Genomic DNA, 14,577 nt, shown 5'->3' with positions numbered 1-14,577 from the left:
ATCGTAGTGACGGGAGGGATGTGATCTGATCGTAGTGACGGGAGGGTTGTGATCTGATCGTAGTGATGGGAGAGATGTGATCTGATCGTAGTGACGGGAGGGATGTGATCTGATCGTAGTGACGGGAGGGATGTGATCTGATCGTAGTGATGGGAGGGATGTGATCTGATCGTAGTGACGGGAGGGATGTGATCTGATCACAGTGACGGGAGGGTTGTGATGAACGTTGCGTGTTTTTCTGCGTTGTGGATTGCTGGTAATGGTCGGTGCTGTCCTGGAAGTGAGACGTATGGGGGTAAGCGGAGGAAACAGACGGTTAGTCCAGTCACCGCGTAATGAGATCAGCAGCCCTCCTTCCTGCATTACCCCGGCGCTCAGAGCCGCGCTAATGCGGGCGGCGCATTATCTGGCCCTGTCCCAGCGGGGAGGCGCATCGGCCCCGCGGGACACGGGGGCAGTTTCAGGAAGGGCTCGCTGTCATCGCGTCCCAGGCCCCTTCGGCTCGCATCGATTCTGAAACCATTACAGCAGCAGGAGAGCGGCACACCTTCTGAAAGCGAGAGCGAGAAACATTACACTCATATTAATCATAATATAATAATGATGTTTGTCACAGAGCATTGTGTGCTTTAAGGTATATGTCATATTTCTATGTGGTTTGTATGTTTTGGCAACACTCCTCATAGAGAGAGAGAGAGGGGGAGCGAGAGAGAGACAGAGCGATACAGTGAGAGACAGAGAAAGAGAGAGAGAGAGAGAGAGAGAGAGAGAGAGAGAGGGAGGGAGGGAGAAAGAACAGGGGAGAGTGCGACAGAGAAAGAGACAGAGCGATACAGTGAGAGAGGGAGCAAGAGAGATAGAGAGCAAGAGAGTGACAGAGAGAAGGAGCGGGAGAGAGAGAGAGAACAGGGGAGAGAGTGACAGAGAGAGAGACAGAGCGATACAGTGACAGAGAGAGAGAGAGAGAAATAGAGAGCAAGAGAGAGAGAGAGAATGATGGGGTGGAGAGTGACAGAGAGAGAGACAGAGGGATACAGAGAGAGAGAGCGAGAGAGAGGCTGTGAGAAGGCTCTTTTTTCCTCCTCTGCTTTCTGTGGAGGTGAAAGCTATCCCATGGGCCCCTGGGTCAGTGTCAGTCTGGCTGTTTGATTAGGAGGGAACAGAAGGATCCCGATCAAGTAACAGAACCTGAGCCAATGCCTCAGCCACTCACCTTCTCCCTCACCCTAAAAATCAGACGCGCTTTGAATTTACAGCTTATTTTTCAGTTTGAGCCCCTGATGCTTTCCCCTCATGGGATTTAGTTCTGTGGTGTAGCGTCTGTCAGTCTGACCGTCCGTTTGTCCGTTTGTCTGTTTCTGTCTCTCTGTCTATCTGTCAGTTTCTGTCTCTATCTACAGATGTATATTTATTTAATTAATGAAAGAACAAACCCAGACGGGGGTGTAACAGAGAGAGAGATTTCTGTCTCCATGTTAGATTAGCCTCCTCACAGCATGTATTATTAATGCGGTCTTTCTAATCCCGGCCTGCTGCTTTTACAAATGACCCTTTAATATGAATGAGGAGAGGAGAGGAGCGGAGAGGAGAGGTGCGGGGGTGGGGGGGGGGAGTTTGGCCTTTTAAAGATGGAGCAGCACCCGGACGCTGCAGCACATGGCTATTTAAAGAGCCTCCTCCACCCCTGCAAGACAAACGCTCATGATGGATGGGGGCTCTAAAAGAGAGATTCATTTTACCTTCCCATCCCCTACCGCTAAAAAAAGTCTCAGACCGTTAGAAAAATGGAGAGAAAAAAGCCGATTGGCTGAAGCTATGCAGGTGTGGGTGTGGTTAGTACTTGGATGGGAGACCTCCTGGGAATGCTAAGTGGCTGCAGGACGTGATGTTATTGGGCCAGTAGGGGGCGATCTTCGCTCAGGTTGAATAATCCCCATTTCCCCAGCGCAGCGATGGGGACACTATACTGTAGGAGACGCCATCTTTCAGATGAAAAGTTAAACTGATGTCCTGACTCACTGTGGTCATTCAAGACCCCATGACACTCATCGCAGAGTAGAGGGTTCCCAGGTATCCTGGCTTAATTCTCAACCTTGCTCTCTCAACCTGCATGTGTGTGTGTGTGTGAGTGTGTATGTGTGTGTGTGTGTGTGTGTGCATGCATGCGTCTCAGCCTTGCTCTCTCAACCTGCATGTGTGTGTGTGTGTGTGTGTGTGTGCATGCATGCGTGTGAGCTCTGGTTAAGGTTAGTTCCTCCCTGGTGTTGATATGAGAGCCGATCAGTGTGATTATTCAGGCTGCTGTCCCCGTGTCTCGCAGTCATGCACTAAGGAATAAAATACTCTTTTTTTCCCGGTAGCTGTTTGGGCGAAGCAGTCTGTCCTCATTTTCTCAGCAGCGTAGCCCCATAGCTTGGGTGCTCAAGCTCATCTCTCTTTCTCTCCCGCTCAGAAGGGAGAAATTCTAATCAATACACGGCCAAGGTTAGTATTTTTATCATATCAAAACATAAAAGCGAGTATTTTGTTTTTAAAAAAATCTTAGCGCAGCACAGAAGTAGTGAAAGAAAGAATGTGTGTGTGTGTGTGTGTACGTGTGTGTGCATGTGTGTGTGTGTGTGAGTGTGAGTGTGAGTGTGTGAGTGTGTGTGTGCATGTGTGTGCATGTGAGTGTGTGAGTGTGTGTGTGTCCTGTTTAACTGAGACAGAAGGGAGGTGTGAGTGGCCTTGCATCGCTACATAATACTGCTGTCCCTGAGAGATCAGTCTCATTTATACACCCAGAAACTAATCCTCCCACACAACTTTCTCTTTACTGATACACCTACACACACGCCTACACGCACCTACACGCAAGCCTACACACACACACACACACACACACACACACCTACACAAACACGTGCACCTAATAAACAACACACACACACCTACACAAACACGTGCACCTAAAAAACAACACACACACACCTACACAAACACATGCAGCTAGCTAGCTCACTCACGCACTCACTCACTCACTCACGCACTCACTCACTCACTCACTCACTCACTCACTCACTCACTCACTCACTCACTCACTCACTCACTCACTCACTCACTCACTCACTCACTCACTCACTCACTCACTCACTCACTCACTCACTCACTCACTCACTCACTCACTCACTCACTCACTCACTCACTCACGCACTCACGCACTCACTCACAGACAGATAGTCTGACTGAGCTGAAGCTGAACCAGGCCCAGGGTCTGTAATAAAGAGTCACACTCTTAGCAGTTAAGCCTCTTCACATCCCCCTGCAGCCTCCTGATGCTCGTACGCGTCTCACATCCCCCTGCAGCCTCCTGATGCTCGTACGCGTCTCACATCCCCCTGCAGCCTCCTGATGCTCGTACGCGTCTCACATCCCCCTGCAGCCTCCTGATGCTCGGACGCGTCTCACATCCCCCTGCAGCCTCCTGATGCTCGTACGTGTCTCCCCCGCTCTGCAGAGGCAGTCTGAAAGGCTTTGTGCAGAGAGGACACGGCTCTCTCTCTCTCCGTTACCCACCGCTTTCCCCACCTTCAGCACCCCCTCCCCACCTCCAGCCCCCCCTCCCCTCGTTAGCGCTCCAGGTGGGGAGATCTGTGCCGCTCTGCGCGGGCTTAATGAGCGAAGCTCGTTAGCAGAGCGCTAACGTTCGATAAGTCGCTCCACGTCGGTGTTGAGTGGGCTCGTATCTCAGGACTTCAGACTCCGAGTCTTTACGTTTGATCAGGCATAGACACACACGCACACGCACGTGCGCACATATACCCACACGCACACACACACACACAGACATACACACACACACACTTCACCAGGCAGCGTTGCCTGAACGTGATATGCTGCTGAGTGGTTAAGGCGAAGCGTTGTGATACGTGAGTGAGCATGACGGGCTGGAGTCGAATCTGGATCGTGCCAGTTAGCTCCACAGGGCCACACGCAACGGGCCAATGCGTCTTCCGTTGGTGAGAAAACCCCTAAAAAACAGTGTTGGATGTGGGTTTGGGAGAGCTGCAGTGTTGGATGTGGGTTTGGGAGAGCTGCAGTGTTGGATGTGGGTTTGGGAGAGCTGCAGTGTTGGATGTGAGTTTGGGAGAGCTGCAGTGTTGGATGTGGGTTTGGGAGAGCTGCAGTGTTGGATGTGGGTTTTGGAGAGCTGCAGTGTTCGATGTGAGTTTGGGAGAGCTGCAGTGTTGGTTGTGGGTTTGGGAGAGCTGCAGTGTTGGATGTGGGTTTGGGAGAGCTGCAGTGTTGGATGTGAGTTTGGGAGAGCTGCAGTGTTGGATGTGGGTTTGGGAGAGCTGTAGTGATGGCTGTGACGTCAGCAGTGCTGGTGGCACACAGCCCCAGCTCTGAGGCAGTGTTTGCGCAGATCATACTGGGGACCGGCCGTGACTCTGCTGTAATATCAGAGGCATTACTCCACAGGCCTTCCACAGGAAGCAGGAAGCGCGTTAGCTGGCCGGGCGCTAAAACAGCTTTACTGGGACGGCTGGCCTGAAGGCTCTGTTCCAGTGTGTGTGTGTGTGTACATGGGGGCTGTGGGGGGGGTGGGCACACAGAGCAGGACCACCCAAAGACCATCACACACACTGCACTACTTATTAATCATTTATTATCATGTGTTATAACCGCTGTATTACATGTTTATAAATCACTTGTTGTTTTTATCATTCACCTTCCCTTTAATCGTACTGCCCGATCACACGAACCCGCTAGGCTAATTTTCCCTGTACGTGTGAACAGCCGCACACCATCCTCTTCCTCTTCTTCCGTTTATAGCGTCCATCGTCACCTGCATTACATACTGCATTTACTTTAATTTGCCTGCTGTGCTGATGTAACTGACATCCAAACGGGGGGCATCGACAAGCTCTTCCAGTATCCAGGTGTGATCTCGTCCCCGGAGACCCAGGCTTGAAATGAAATACTGGTATTGAATGTGTTTCATGACTCACTGCGGTCACTGACGACCCCGCGGTGCTCTCCAAAACAGAGCCGGCGGTGTCCGGTATCCAGGAAAACAACCGCGAAACTGGCTCTCTACGCCCGCAAACCCACCGCTGTGAGGGCGTCCAGCGTGTCCCAGAGAAGCTCCTTCCAGAAGCATGTCCGCCGTGCGGAAGGGTCTTCCCCGAAATGAGGAGGAGGGTTTTAAGGACAGGGGTCCGTGTGCGGGGGTGCTGGGCAGGGTATCTGGCCCGGCTGGGAAAAGAGGGCCGCCTTTCAGGAAGAGCGCCCCCCGGTGGTGACCCAGGCTGACTAAGGGTCCCACCCAAAAACTCCCAGCCCGGTCAGAGCTAAGAGTCCAGCCCAAAAGCATCCGGTCCGGATCAGAACTAACGGTCCCGCTCAAAAACACTCAGCCCGGGTCAGAACTAAGGGTCCCAATCAAAAACACCCAGCCTGGTCAGAGCTAAGAGTCCAGCCCAAAACACCCGGACTGGGTCACAGCTAAGGGTCCCACCCAAAAACACCCAGCCCGGTCAGAGCTAAGAGCCCGGCCCAAAACACCCGGACTGGGTCACAGCTAAGGGCCCCGCTCAAAAGCATCCGGTCCGGATCAGAACTAAGGGTTCCGCTCAAAAACACTCAGCCCGGGTCAGAACTAAGGGTCCCAATCAAAAACACTCAGCCCGGGTCAGAGCTAAGGGTCCCAATCAAAAACACTCAGCCCGGTCAGAACTAAGAGTCCGGCCCAAAACACCCGGACTGGGTCACAGCTAAGGGTCTCACCCAAAAACTCCCGACCCGAGTCACAGGTAAGGAGTGGGCGAGAATGAGGCCTTGTGGTGGTTTTAAAGAGTAAATTTGACGGCTGTTCTGTATCCTTACGTGAATTCTCTACCATTGCGGTGATTATATCTGACAGATATAATAATAGAGAAAGTTATACTTTTTTTAAATTGTGCAATGATGCCATGTAATTGATTTCTTGTCCGTTATTTCCGAAGCTTGCTTGTATAGTGATAGGATGGGTACAATAGTTCAGTAGGAGGCCTGCCTCCGTACTTTCACACAGCATGATAAATGTGAAAAGACCACTGCATGTATATACTGCTGTCCTGCCCTGAGTGGTACTGTATGTAATGTCTTACCATCCTACAGCAATTTGGATTTTGTCTTAATTGACTTACTCAGCTTCTTTTTTTTTTACATGTTTGTCGAATTTTAATTGGGGATCCAGAAAGATAAACAGAGAAAATTAAAATAAAACGCCCCCTCCATTTCCTCTTTGTTAATTTTAATTGTAAGGTTTTGTTTTGCTCTTCTTATTGAGAGGCACATTGACTCTGTGTGTTTTTTTTTTTAGATTTAGGGTCAGAGAGTTGCTGTTAAGCCACGGAGATGCAGCATCCGTTTGCCCAGTTACTGTCTCTGCTGTGAGCAGAGGTGTCTCTGCGGCTGCAGGTATAGCAGAGCTGAGCGGAGGTGTCTCTGTGGCCGCAGGTATAGCAGAGCTGAGCGGAGGTGTCTCTGCGGCCGCAGGTATAGCAGAGCTGAGCGGAGGTGTCTCTGCGGCCGCAGGTATAGCAGAGCTGAGCGGAGGTGTCTCTGCAGGTATAGCAGAGCTGAGCGGAGGTGTCTCTGCGGCTGCAGGTATAGCAGAGCTGAGCGGAGGTGTCTCTGCAGCCGCAGGTATAGCAGAGCTGAGCGGAGGTGTCTCTGCGGCTGCAGGTATAGCAGAGCTGAGTGGAGGTGTCTCTGCAGGTATAGCAGAGCTGAGCGGAGGTGTCTCTGCGGCTGCAGGTATAGCAGAGCTGAGTGGAGGTGTCTCTGCAGGTATAGCAGAGCTGAGCGGAGGTGTCTCTGCGGCCGCAGGTATAGCAGAGCTGAGCGGAGGTGTCTCTGCGGCTGCAGGTATAGCAGAGCTGAGCGGAGGTGTCTCTGCGGCCGCAGGTATAGCAGAGCTGAGCGGAGGCGTCTCTGCGGCCGCAGGTATAGCAGAGCTGAGCGGAGGCGTCTCTGCGGCCACAGGTATAGCAGAGCTGAGCGGAGGCGTCTCTGCGGCCACAGGTATAGCAGAGCTGAGCGGAGGTGTCTCTGCGGCCGCAGGTATAGCAGAGCTGAGCGGAGGTGTCTCTGCGGCCGCAGGTATAGCAGAGCTGAGCGGAGGTGTCTCTGCGGCCGCAGGTATAGCTGCTGCTGGAGCGGAGGTGTCTCTGCGGCCGCAGGTATAGCAGAGCTGAGCGGAGGTGTCTCTGCGGCCGCAGGTATAGCTGCTGCTGGAGCGGAGGTGTCTCTGTGGCCGCAGGTATAGCAGAGCTGAGCGGAGGTGTCTCTGTGGCCGCAGGTATAGCAGAGCTGAGCGGAGGTGTCTCTGCGGCCGCAGGTATAGCAGAGCTGAGCGTTGGTGTCTCTGCGGCCGCAGGTATAGCAGAGCTGAGCGGAGGTGTCTCTGCAGGTATAGCTGCTGCTGTGAGCGGAGGTGTCTCTGCGGCCGCAGGTATAGCAGAGCTGAGCGGAGATGTCTCTGCGGCTGCAGGTATAGCAGAGCTGAGCGGAGGTGTCTCTGCGGCCGCAGGTATAGCAGAGCTGAGCGGAGGTGTCTCTGCAGCCGCAGGTATAGCTGTGTCATCAGCGTACGTTTGACAACCGGCTCCTGAGCGGCTTCCATGTAGATGACGCTTCTAATGCTCGCGCTTCTGAGCTTTTAAATACCGCAGAGTCTTTTCATTTCATGCAGCATGTCTCCGCTCCCCACGTGTGACCGCGGTCATGCGTCGGATTTGGTCTTCGCCTCGAGTCTGAGTCTTAACTCTTTGTGTCTGAACGACACTTTTATTTCCAATCACAAAGGCATTATTGTCAAAACCCAAGTCCATTAGAGCCTGTATTTATAGTAATTATATTGTTAAAAATACAAGATTTCAGCTATTAAAATTATCTCCTCTGCTTTCACCAGACTGAATGTTAACGACGACTCTGCCTACTCAAGTAAAGAATTTTGTTAATTGCCTTAATCGGTCATGCTCAGCAACCTTGCTCCTCGCAGGACTAGGTCTGAAGTGTTTGTGAATCTTTCTGCCTGGCTGAAGGACAGGACTAGGTCTAAAGTGTTAGTGAATCTTTCTGCCTGGCTGAATGAGGGAATCTCAGCTCTGAACAGAGAGCGTGGGAGAGCGGAGCGTAGGTGGATGCAGTCCCAACTTCAGGTTCATTACGCACACACGAAGGAGCTGCTAGTTTCTTATAATTAAAGAGTTAAGGAAGCCAGAGCTGCTTATTTTAATAAGCTAATTACTGCCAATAAGCATAACCCCAGATTCGTATTCTGTACCACTGATTGCCTGGTTAACAGAGCTCCCTCTGTTACTTCTGATTCCAGCATTGACAGAACATTTTTCTTAACATTTTCTTTTTTCCAAAAAGATCAGAGATATCAGAGCCAAGATTACACCTCCTCTTACTTGTAAGGATTTACTTCCTCCTCGCTGTGATCCTGATACCGTGACTCATTTTACACCTATTTTTCTTAAAGAACTTAACCGAAACACTTTGTCACCTGCGACCATCTTCTGGTCCCTGTGATGTTTCTGCCTGCCAGTTTCCTTAAAGAGGTCATGGGAAGCGTTGGCCCCTGTCTGCTTGCTATTATTAATGAATCCCTCACATCAGGATGTGATAATGACTCATTTAAGCTGGCGGGTGTTCAAGCGCTGCTCAAGAATCCCGGCCAGGATCGGAACGGTTTGTAATAATTTCGCCCTTTATTTCAAAGATTTTGGAGGAAGTGGTCTCACATCGTCAGCTGGGCATACTGGGGGCCAAAAACACTTTTGAAAAGTTTCAGTTAGGGTTCCATTGACGGCATAGCACAGAGGCTGCCCTTCTTAAAGTAAGTAATGGCAGACTAATACAGGCTGTCTCTGGTGAGGGCTCCATTTTAGTTTTGCTAGATTTCAGCGCAGCGTTTGATACTATTGATCACGATATCCTGATTGAAAGGTGAAGTCAGTGGGTCGGCATATCAGGGACTGCTCTTAACTGGTTAGTTTCCTGCTCGACTGATGGAAAGTTTTCTGTGTATAGTAGTGATAGGATGTCCTCGGTTTCTGCACTTGCATGTGGGGTGCCTCAGGGGTCTGTCCTGGGCCCTATTGCATTCTCAGTACATACACTTCCCCTGGGTCTTTTAATAGGACATTTTTACTTCTCTTTTCATTTGAATTTGTCTTTTAAATGCAGGTAGTTTATTCAATCGAACTGACTGCGATTCAGGATTGGATGTCTCACAACTTCTTTAGGCTTAATGAAGACAAAATTGAAGTCCTTATTATTGGTCCTGATGGTGTTTCTGTGGAGTTGTGGCAGCCTTTGTGTCCTCTGACTTCTTGTATCAAATCTTCATTTAGAAATCAACATATTCTTTTTGATCCTTGTTTAAATTTTGCCTTACATACGAAAAAAACACTTGCTTTTTCCATCTAAGAAACATCAACAGAAATGTTGTGTGTGCCGTCCTTTCAGGACACATAAAGAAATGATTCAGGCTTCTGTGTCATCAGGCCTGAGCTGCAGTAGTTCTGTGTTTACTGGCCCCAGTCAGGGAGCTGTGGCTCGGTCAGGGAGCTGTGGCTCGGTCAGGGAGCTGTGGCTCGGTCAGGGAGCTGTGGCTCGGTCAGGGAGCTGTGGCCCGGTCAGGGAGCTGTGGCTCGGTCAGGGAGCTGTGCCTCGGTCAGGGAGCTGTGGCTCAGTCAGTCAGGGAGCTGTGGCGCAGTCAGGGAGCTGTGGCTCGGTCAGGGAGCTGTGGCTCGGTCAGGGAGCTGTGCCTCGGTCAGGGAGCTGTCGCTCGGTCAGGGAGCTGTGGCTCGGTCAGGGAGCTGTGGCTCGTCTCCAGCGAGTCCTGAACGCAGCAGCCCATGTTCTCACCGAGACAAAACACAGGGAGCACATTACTCCAGGGCTCGCCCCTCTTCACTGGCTGCCTGTCACCCTCAGAATTAAATCCTAAATTCTTGTGTTCCCGTTCCAAGCACCACACGGCGACGCCCCTGAGTACGTATCTGAAGTGCTGTCCCCCTACAGCAGCAGTGTGATGTCTCTCGGGTCCTCTAACCCGGGGCTGCTGGTCGTCCGCAGGACAAAACTGCAGCCTAAGAGGGACCCTGCTTTTTATGATATTAGACTGTGTGACTCAGTCATCACTTCTCAGGACCATCACATTTTTTAAGCTCTGACTGTCTGAGTTTATGTGTCTGTGTGTTTTAATGTGTTTTTATCAGTGTATTTGTTTTTTTAATTGCTTTTATGTGTTTTTTTATATGTTTTTATGTGATTAATCAGTATTTAATTAAGCACTTTGTAACTGTTCTGAAAGGTGCTATGTAAGTGCTATATAATGCCTCTTGCTTACGCACTTCCCCTCCTAAACTACCAACTACTGTGGGGGGGGAGGGGGGGGGCAGGGATTGAATGTGTCCGTGTGCACCATCTGCTGCAGCAGGGATTCATGGGAAACCTGTCTGCTGGCCTTTGGTGTTCTAGAACTCCGCTGCTTTCAGTTACCAGCAGCGACTGTGACATCAGCATTGGAATGTTCCATTAAGAACATTCCGATCACGTCCTTGTGACCTCACACTGTAAAGGGTTAATTTAAGTCACTGGCTAGAGTCCCCAGTCACTCTGTAGCCAAAGCCTGCAGTGGGTGCTTGCTGAAAGGAGAGACACAGAGGCCCTCTAGGGCTGGTTTTAAACGCCTGCGTTTGTGTTATAACTGTGTAGCGGATCCTCTGACTGAGAGAAACGAGTGTGCCATGCAGGTTTGGGAAACGCAGACTGAGACCACAGCAGGATGTGGCTATTATTTACAGAGAGGTGTCCAAACATGGAGGGGCGGGGGAGGGGGGGGCACATCTGTTCTCTGCATCCCGTGGGCCTGTGCTGAAATGCTCTCTGACCTCTCAGCAGAACACCGCTGCGCACAAGCTGCACAGGCTCACTTTCGTGTTACTGTGCTGCCCTCTGCTGGTGGACCAAAAGATCTACATGCTGTGTGCATTTATTCTGTAAATTCAGTTAGACAATTCATCAACGGATCTACAGTATTTATATATGTTATGCTAATTGATAATAATAATAACAATAACAACAACAATAATAACAACAATAACAATAATAATATCATCATCAGTGGAATGGTTTTCGTCCATATGCATCTGTAGCCAATGGTTTTGCCTCCCTAGTGACATCATTCTGCAGGATCCTCATTGATACTCAAAATATATTTCCTGACTTTATCTTTTGCATTTACAGCACTACGTATCATTTAAGTACGCAAGAGCAGCAGTAACAGCAGCACAACACAGAATGCACCCTCAGAGGCGATATCAAATCTAAACAAATGCAATTCTACTGAGCATTCCACAAAGCATTCACCATGGTTCAGCTGAATGCATACTAACCCCCCCTCACACACACACACACACACGCGCACGCACACACGCACGCATGCACGCATGCACGCACGCACACAAGAGCAAGCCCAGGGCAACAGTGGCAAGGAAAAACCCCCTTGAGGGAACTAACAGACAGCAGTGTGACTGGAAGTGTGAAGATCAATTACATCATTAGCATAATCACGGATCCAGCCAATCAGAGTCACGTCTCCCATCCAGTATATCCAGGGCCGTGTCTGGAACAGCCTCATAACTACTGTGACCTCACAATATGCACTGTGTAGTAAACATCCTGCCTGGTGAAATGGTGTCATTTGGGGTCAGAGGGCCAGAGCCGTCCCTAAATTTTTCAGGACCCAAGGCAAAAAAATTTGGAACCTTCTGATTCTTCTGCTTGGAAACCAATGCGAGAAGGCGGGGCCCTGGGCGAGAAGGCGGGGCCTAAGGCGCAGTGACTGATCTGCCCAGCGTGAGGTTCTGTGACCCCGGTCCTGGAGAGCCACAGACTCAGCTGGCTTTTGTTTGTTACTCTGCACTTCATTAATTCTCTCAATTACAGCACAATTACAGTCAACTCACTTCATCCAGCAACTCAGGTCTGAACTGGGTGCTGATTTTAAGGTGAAAACAAAAACGCAGCAGAGCTTGTGGCTCCCCAGCACCAGGGACAGGAGGGGAGGGGGGGACGGGAGGGGCGGGTCTGCACAGGACAGAGCACGGGACTGGGGAAGACTGGGAGGGGTCTGTTGAAGCAGCTCATTGGACAGCACAGGTGTGGTCCTCTGAGTAGGAAGCTTATTCCACCACCAGAGGGTGCCAGAACAGAACGACCGCAGTAGGTGCAGTAACACAGGGGAGGGATTACTAGGCCACACCTCCTCTCACCCCCCTGGAGGTTTCAGAATGGATTGGTCTGACGCAGGGGGGCCCCCTAAACTGGCGCTTGCTTAGAGAGAGACTGTACTGAAGTGGCACACATTTAACTCAGACCACCTGGGGGGTGTAGCACATAGCAGGACTCCGGCGCTAGCTGGACAACCGCGCTGAGTAAAACCCGAAGCAGCCCTTTCCACTTCAGTCCACGTCCCAGATTTGGGAGGGTTCTGGGTTTTGCTTATCCAGCTCACGCAGTAATCCTGATTTCTCTGGTCCAACTACGTTCCCGACTTGAAAGTGTGGGTGGTTTTTGTGTGCTCTGATGAGGCATGGTCAAGTATGGTCAAGTATTTTTATAATTCTGTCAAGCTCAGCAAAACTCGCATTCAGATTTGGTACTGTAATACAATCGCCATTTAGTATTTCACCGGCATCTCACAGACATCATAGATAAAGACTTTGCTGTGAACTATGGGAGTCTGATGAAAGGACATGTGGAACTGGTTACGTGCACTCTTTTTTACCATAAAATATTAAACACAGGAACATCGTACCGTCACACCCAGCTTCACTAATATCCGCACATACATTCCTATAGCACAGACAAAGCATGAAAGCTGAAGTGCATAGACTTTTTTTAAATTTATTAAACAGAAACAGAATTAATCCCCGGCAAGACATCAGGGGGGATTTACCAGACTTTCACGAGCGCCATCGTGGAAATAAGGGAATTACACACACTGTGCTCTAGGATTGCCCAGAGGTGGAACATCCAGGATCAGAAAGTAAAAGTCCTCCCCAGTATTTTGTTCCAGGCACCTGGATTTGCTAATTAGCACAATTCTTCAGCGAGGAGGCAGAACTAATTAGTGAAATCAGCTGGCTGAGTTCATGGGTGGAAGAAACACCTGGCAGGACTTTTACTTTCTGACCTCCTGGACATTCCAACTCTGGTATTGTCTGTAGATTTTTTTTTTTTTCTGTGAAGATCTGGAAGAGCCATCCCCACTAGAGCCCCGTAGGCTAGCTCCAGGGCGGTAAACTGGATGCAAGCTGTCACAGGCAGGAAAGTGAGACCCGGGGTGATGTGGGAGAATCTGGAGAGATTGTTGAAGAGACAAAAGGCTTCTGGGTGAGCTGCAGATGCCTTTGGGCAAAGAGATGGAGCCGCACAGAAGAAGAAGAAGAGCGACAGAAGAACAGGCAGGAAAAGGACAGAGATCAGGCCAGGAGTTGGGTTTAAACAGGCCAGGCAGAAGGACAGAGATCAGGCCAGGAGTTGGGTTTAAACAGGCCAGGCAGAAGGACAGAGATCAGGCCAGGAGCTGGGTTTAAACAGGCCAGGCAGAAGGACAGAGATCAGGCCAGGAGTTGGGTTTAAACAGGCCAGGCAGAAGGACAGAGATCAGGCCAGGAGTTGGGTTTAAACAGGCCAGGCAGAAGGACAGAGATCAGGCCAGGAGCTGGGTTTAAACAGGCCAGGCAGAAGGACAGAGATCAGGCCTGGTGTTGGGTTTAAACAGGCCAGGCAGGCGAGCACTAGTGACCAGGAGAGGAGCTTGGTCCAGTATAATTATATATATTCACTCATGAAGTGGGTCCTGAGCTAAGAGAGAGTTTGGCTAGGCAGTGAGGAAGGGGCGGAGTCACTGGCTGACAGACAGGAGGAATTGGCATGCCCAACTCACCAAAGCAGAATTCTTGGAGAGAGCATTGGTGCAACGTCAAACTTCACTCGAATTATCTTAGCAGTAAGGTGGTCTTCACATCTACTTTAATTGCTGGAGTACAAACCGTAGTGCATTTTTTTCATGATCAATACTGGTTCCATACTGTAAAGTTCTCCTGAAACCACAATACATTTGTCCAGTATATTATCACTTCACCACAACCACCGTGTTGTGCACAGTATGTCCACTAAACCAGCTTAGATGCATCACAAATGATATCTTTGCATATGCAAACTTTGCGCCTGTGTCCGCCATCTTGCCTCCTGGAGTTAGAGCCAAGCAGAGAGCAGTTGGCTTTCTAATCAGCTGTGCAGCAGACGAAAAGTCAATTCACCACCAACTTGAGACCGCCTTGACCAAACTCCAGGCTTGGCGCGCTCTCGTGGTTCGGAAAAAAACTTCTACCTGTCAAATGAACCAACTTTAGAGAGCAAATGCACTCAGATTAATTTACAACACTGCACTGAATGAGCGGAGCCCCATTAGAGAGCCAGACGCCCTGATGCTATCTGCTGCCGTGAAGGGAGTAGGCCTGAGGC

General features: G+C 50.3%; 1 protein-coding gene across 1 annotated transcript; it reads right to left on the bottom strand.

The window, feature by feature from the left end:
• Positions 1-6,368: 6,368 nt before the first annotated feature.
• On the bottom strand, positions 6,369-7,651 carry LOC118233439 (DNA-binding protein HEXBP-like). Its single transcript, XM_035429221.1, has 2 exons — positions 7,621-7,651; positions 6,369-7,276 (listed from the first exon to the last, which is right to left on the bottom strand). Exons 1-2 carry the CDS (start codon positions 7,649-7,651, stop codon positions 6,369-6,371), a joined length of 939 nt encoding a protein of 312 aa, XP_035285112.1.
• Positions 7,652-14,577: the final 6,926 nt, after the last annotated feature.

Source organism: Anguilla anguilla, chromosome 8 (genome assembly GCF_013347855.1).
Source record: "Anguilla anguilla isolate fAngAng1 chromosome 8, fAngAng1.pri, whole genome shotgun sequence".
NCBI classification, from domain to species: domain Eukaryota; kingdom Metazoa; phylum Chordata; class Actinopteri; order Anguilliformes; family Anguillidae; genus Anguilla; species Anguilla anguilla.
This window is presented reverse-complemented; position numbering and strand designations above follow the sequence as displayed.

Coding starts and splice junctions, on each gene's coding strand:
- LOC118233439 (XM_035429221.1), bottom strand. CDS start 7,651: ATGGAAGCCGCTCAGGAGCCGGTTGTCAAAC. Junction 7,277..7,620: donor TCAGGAGCCGGTTGTCAAAC/GTACGCTGATGA, acceptor CTGCGGCCACAG/AGACACCTCCGCTCCAGCAG.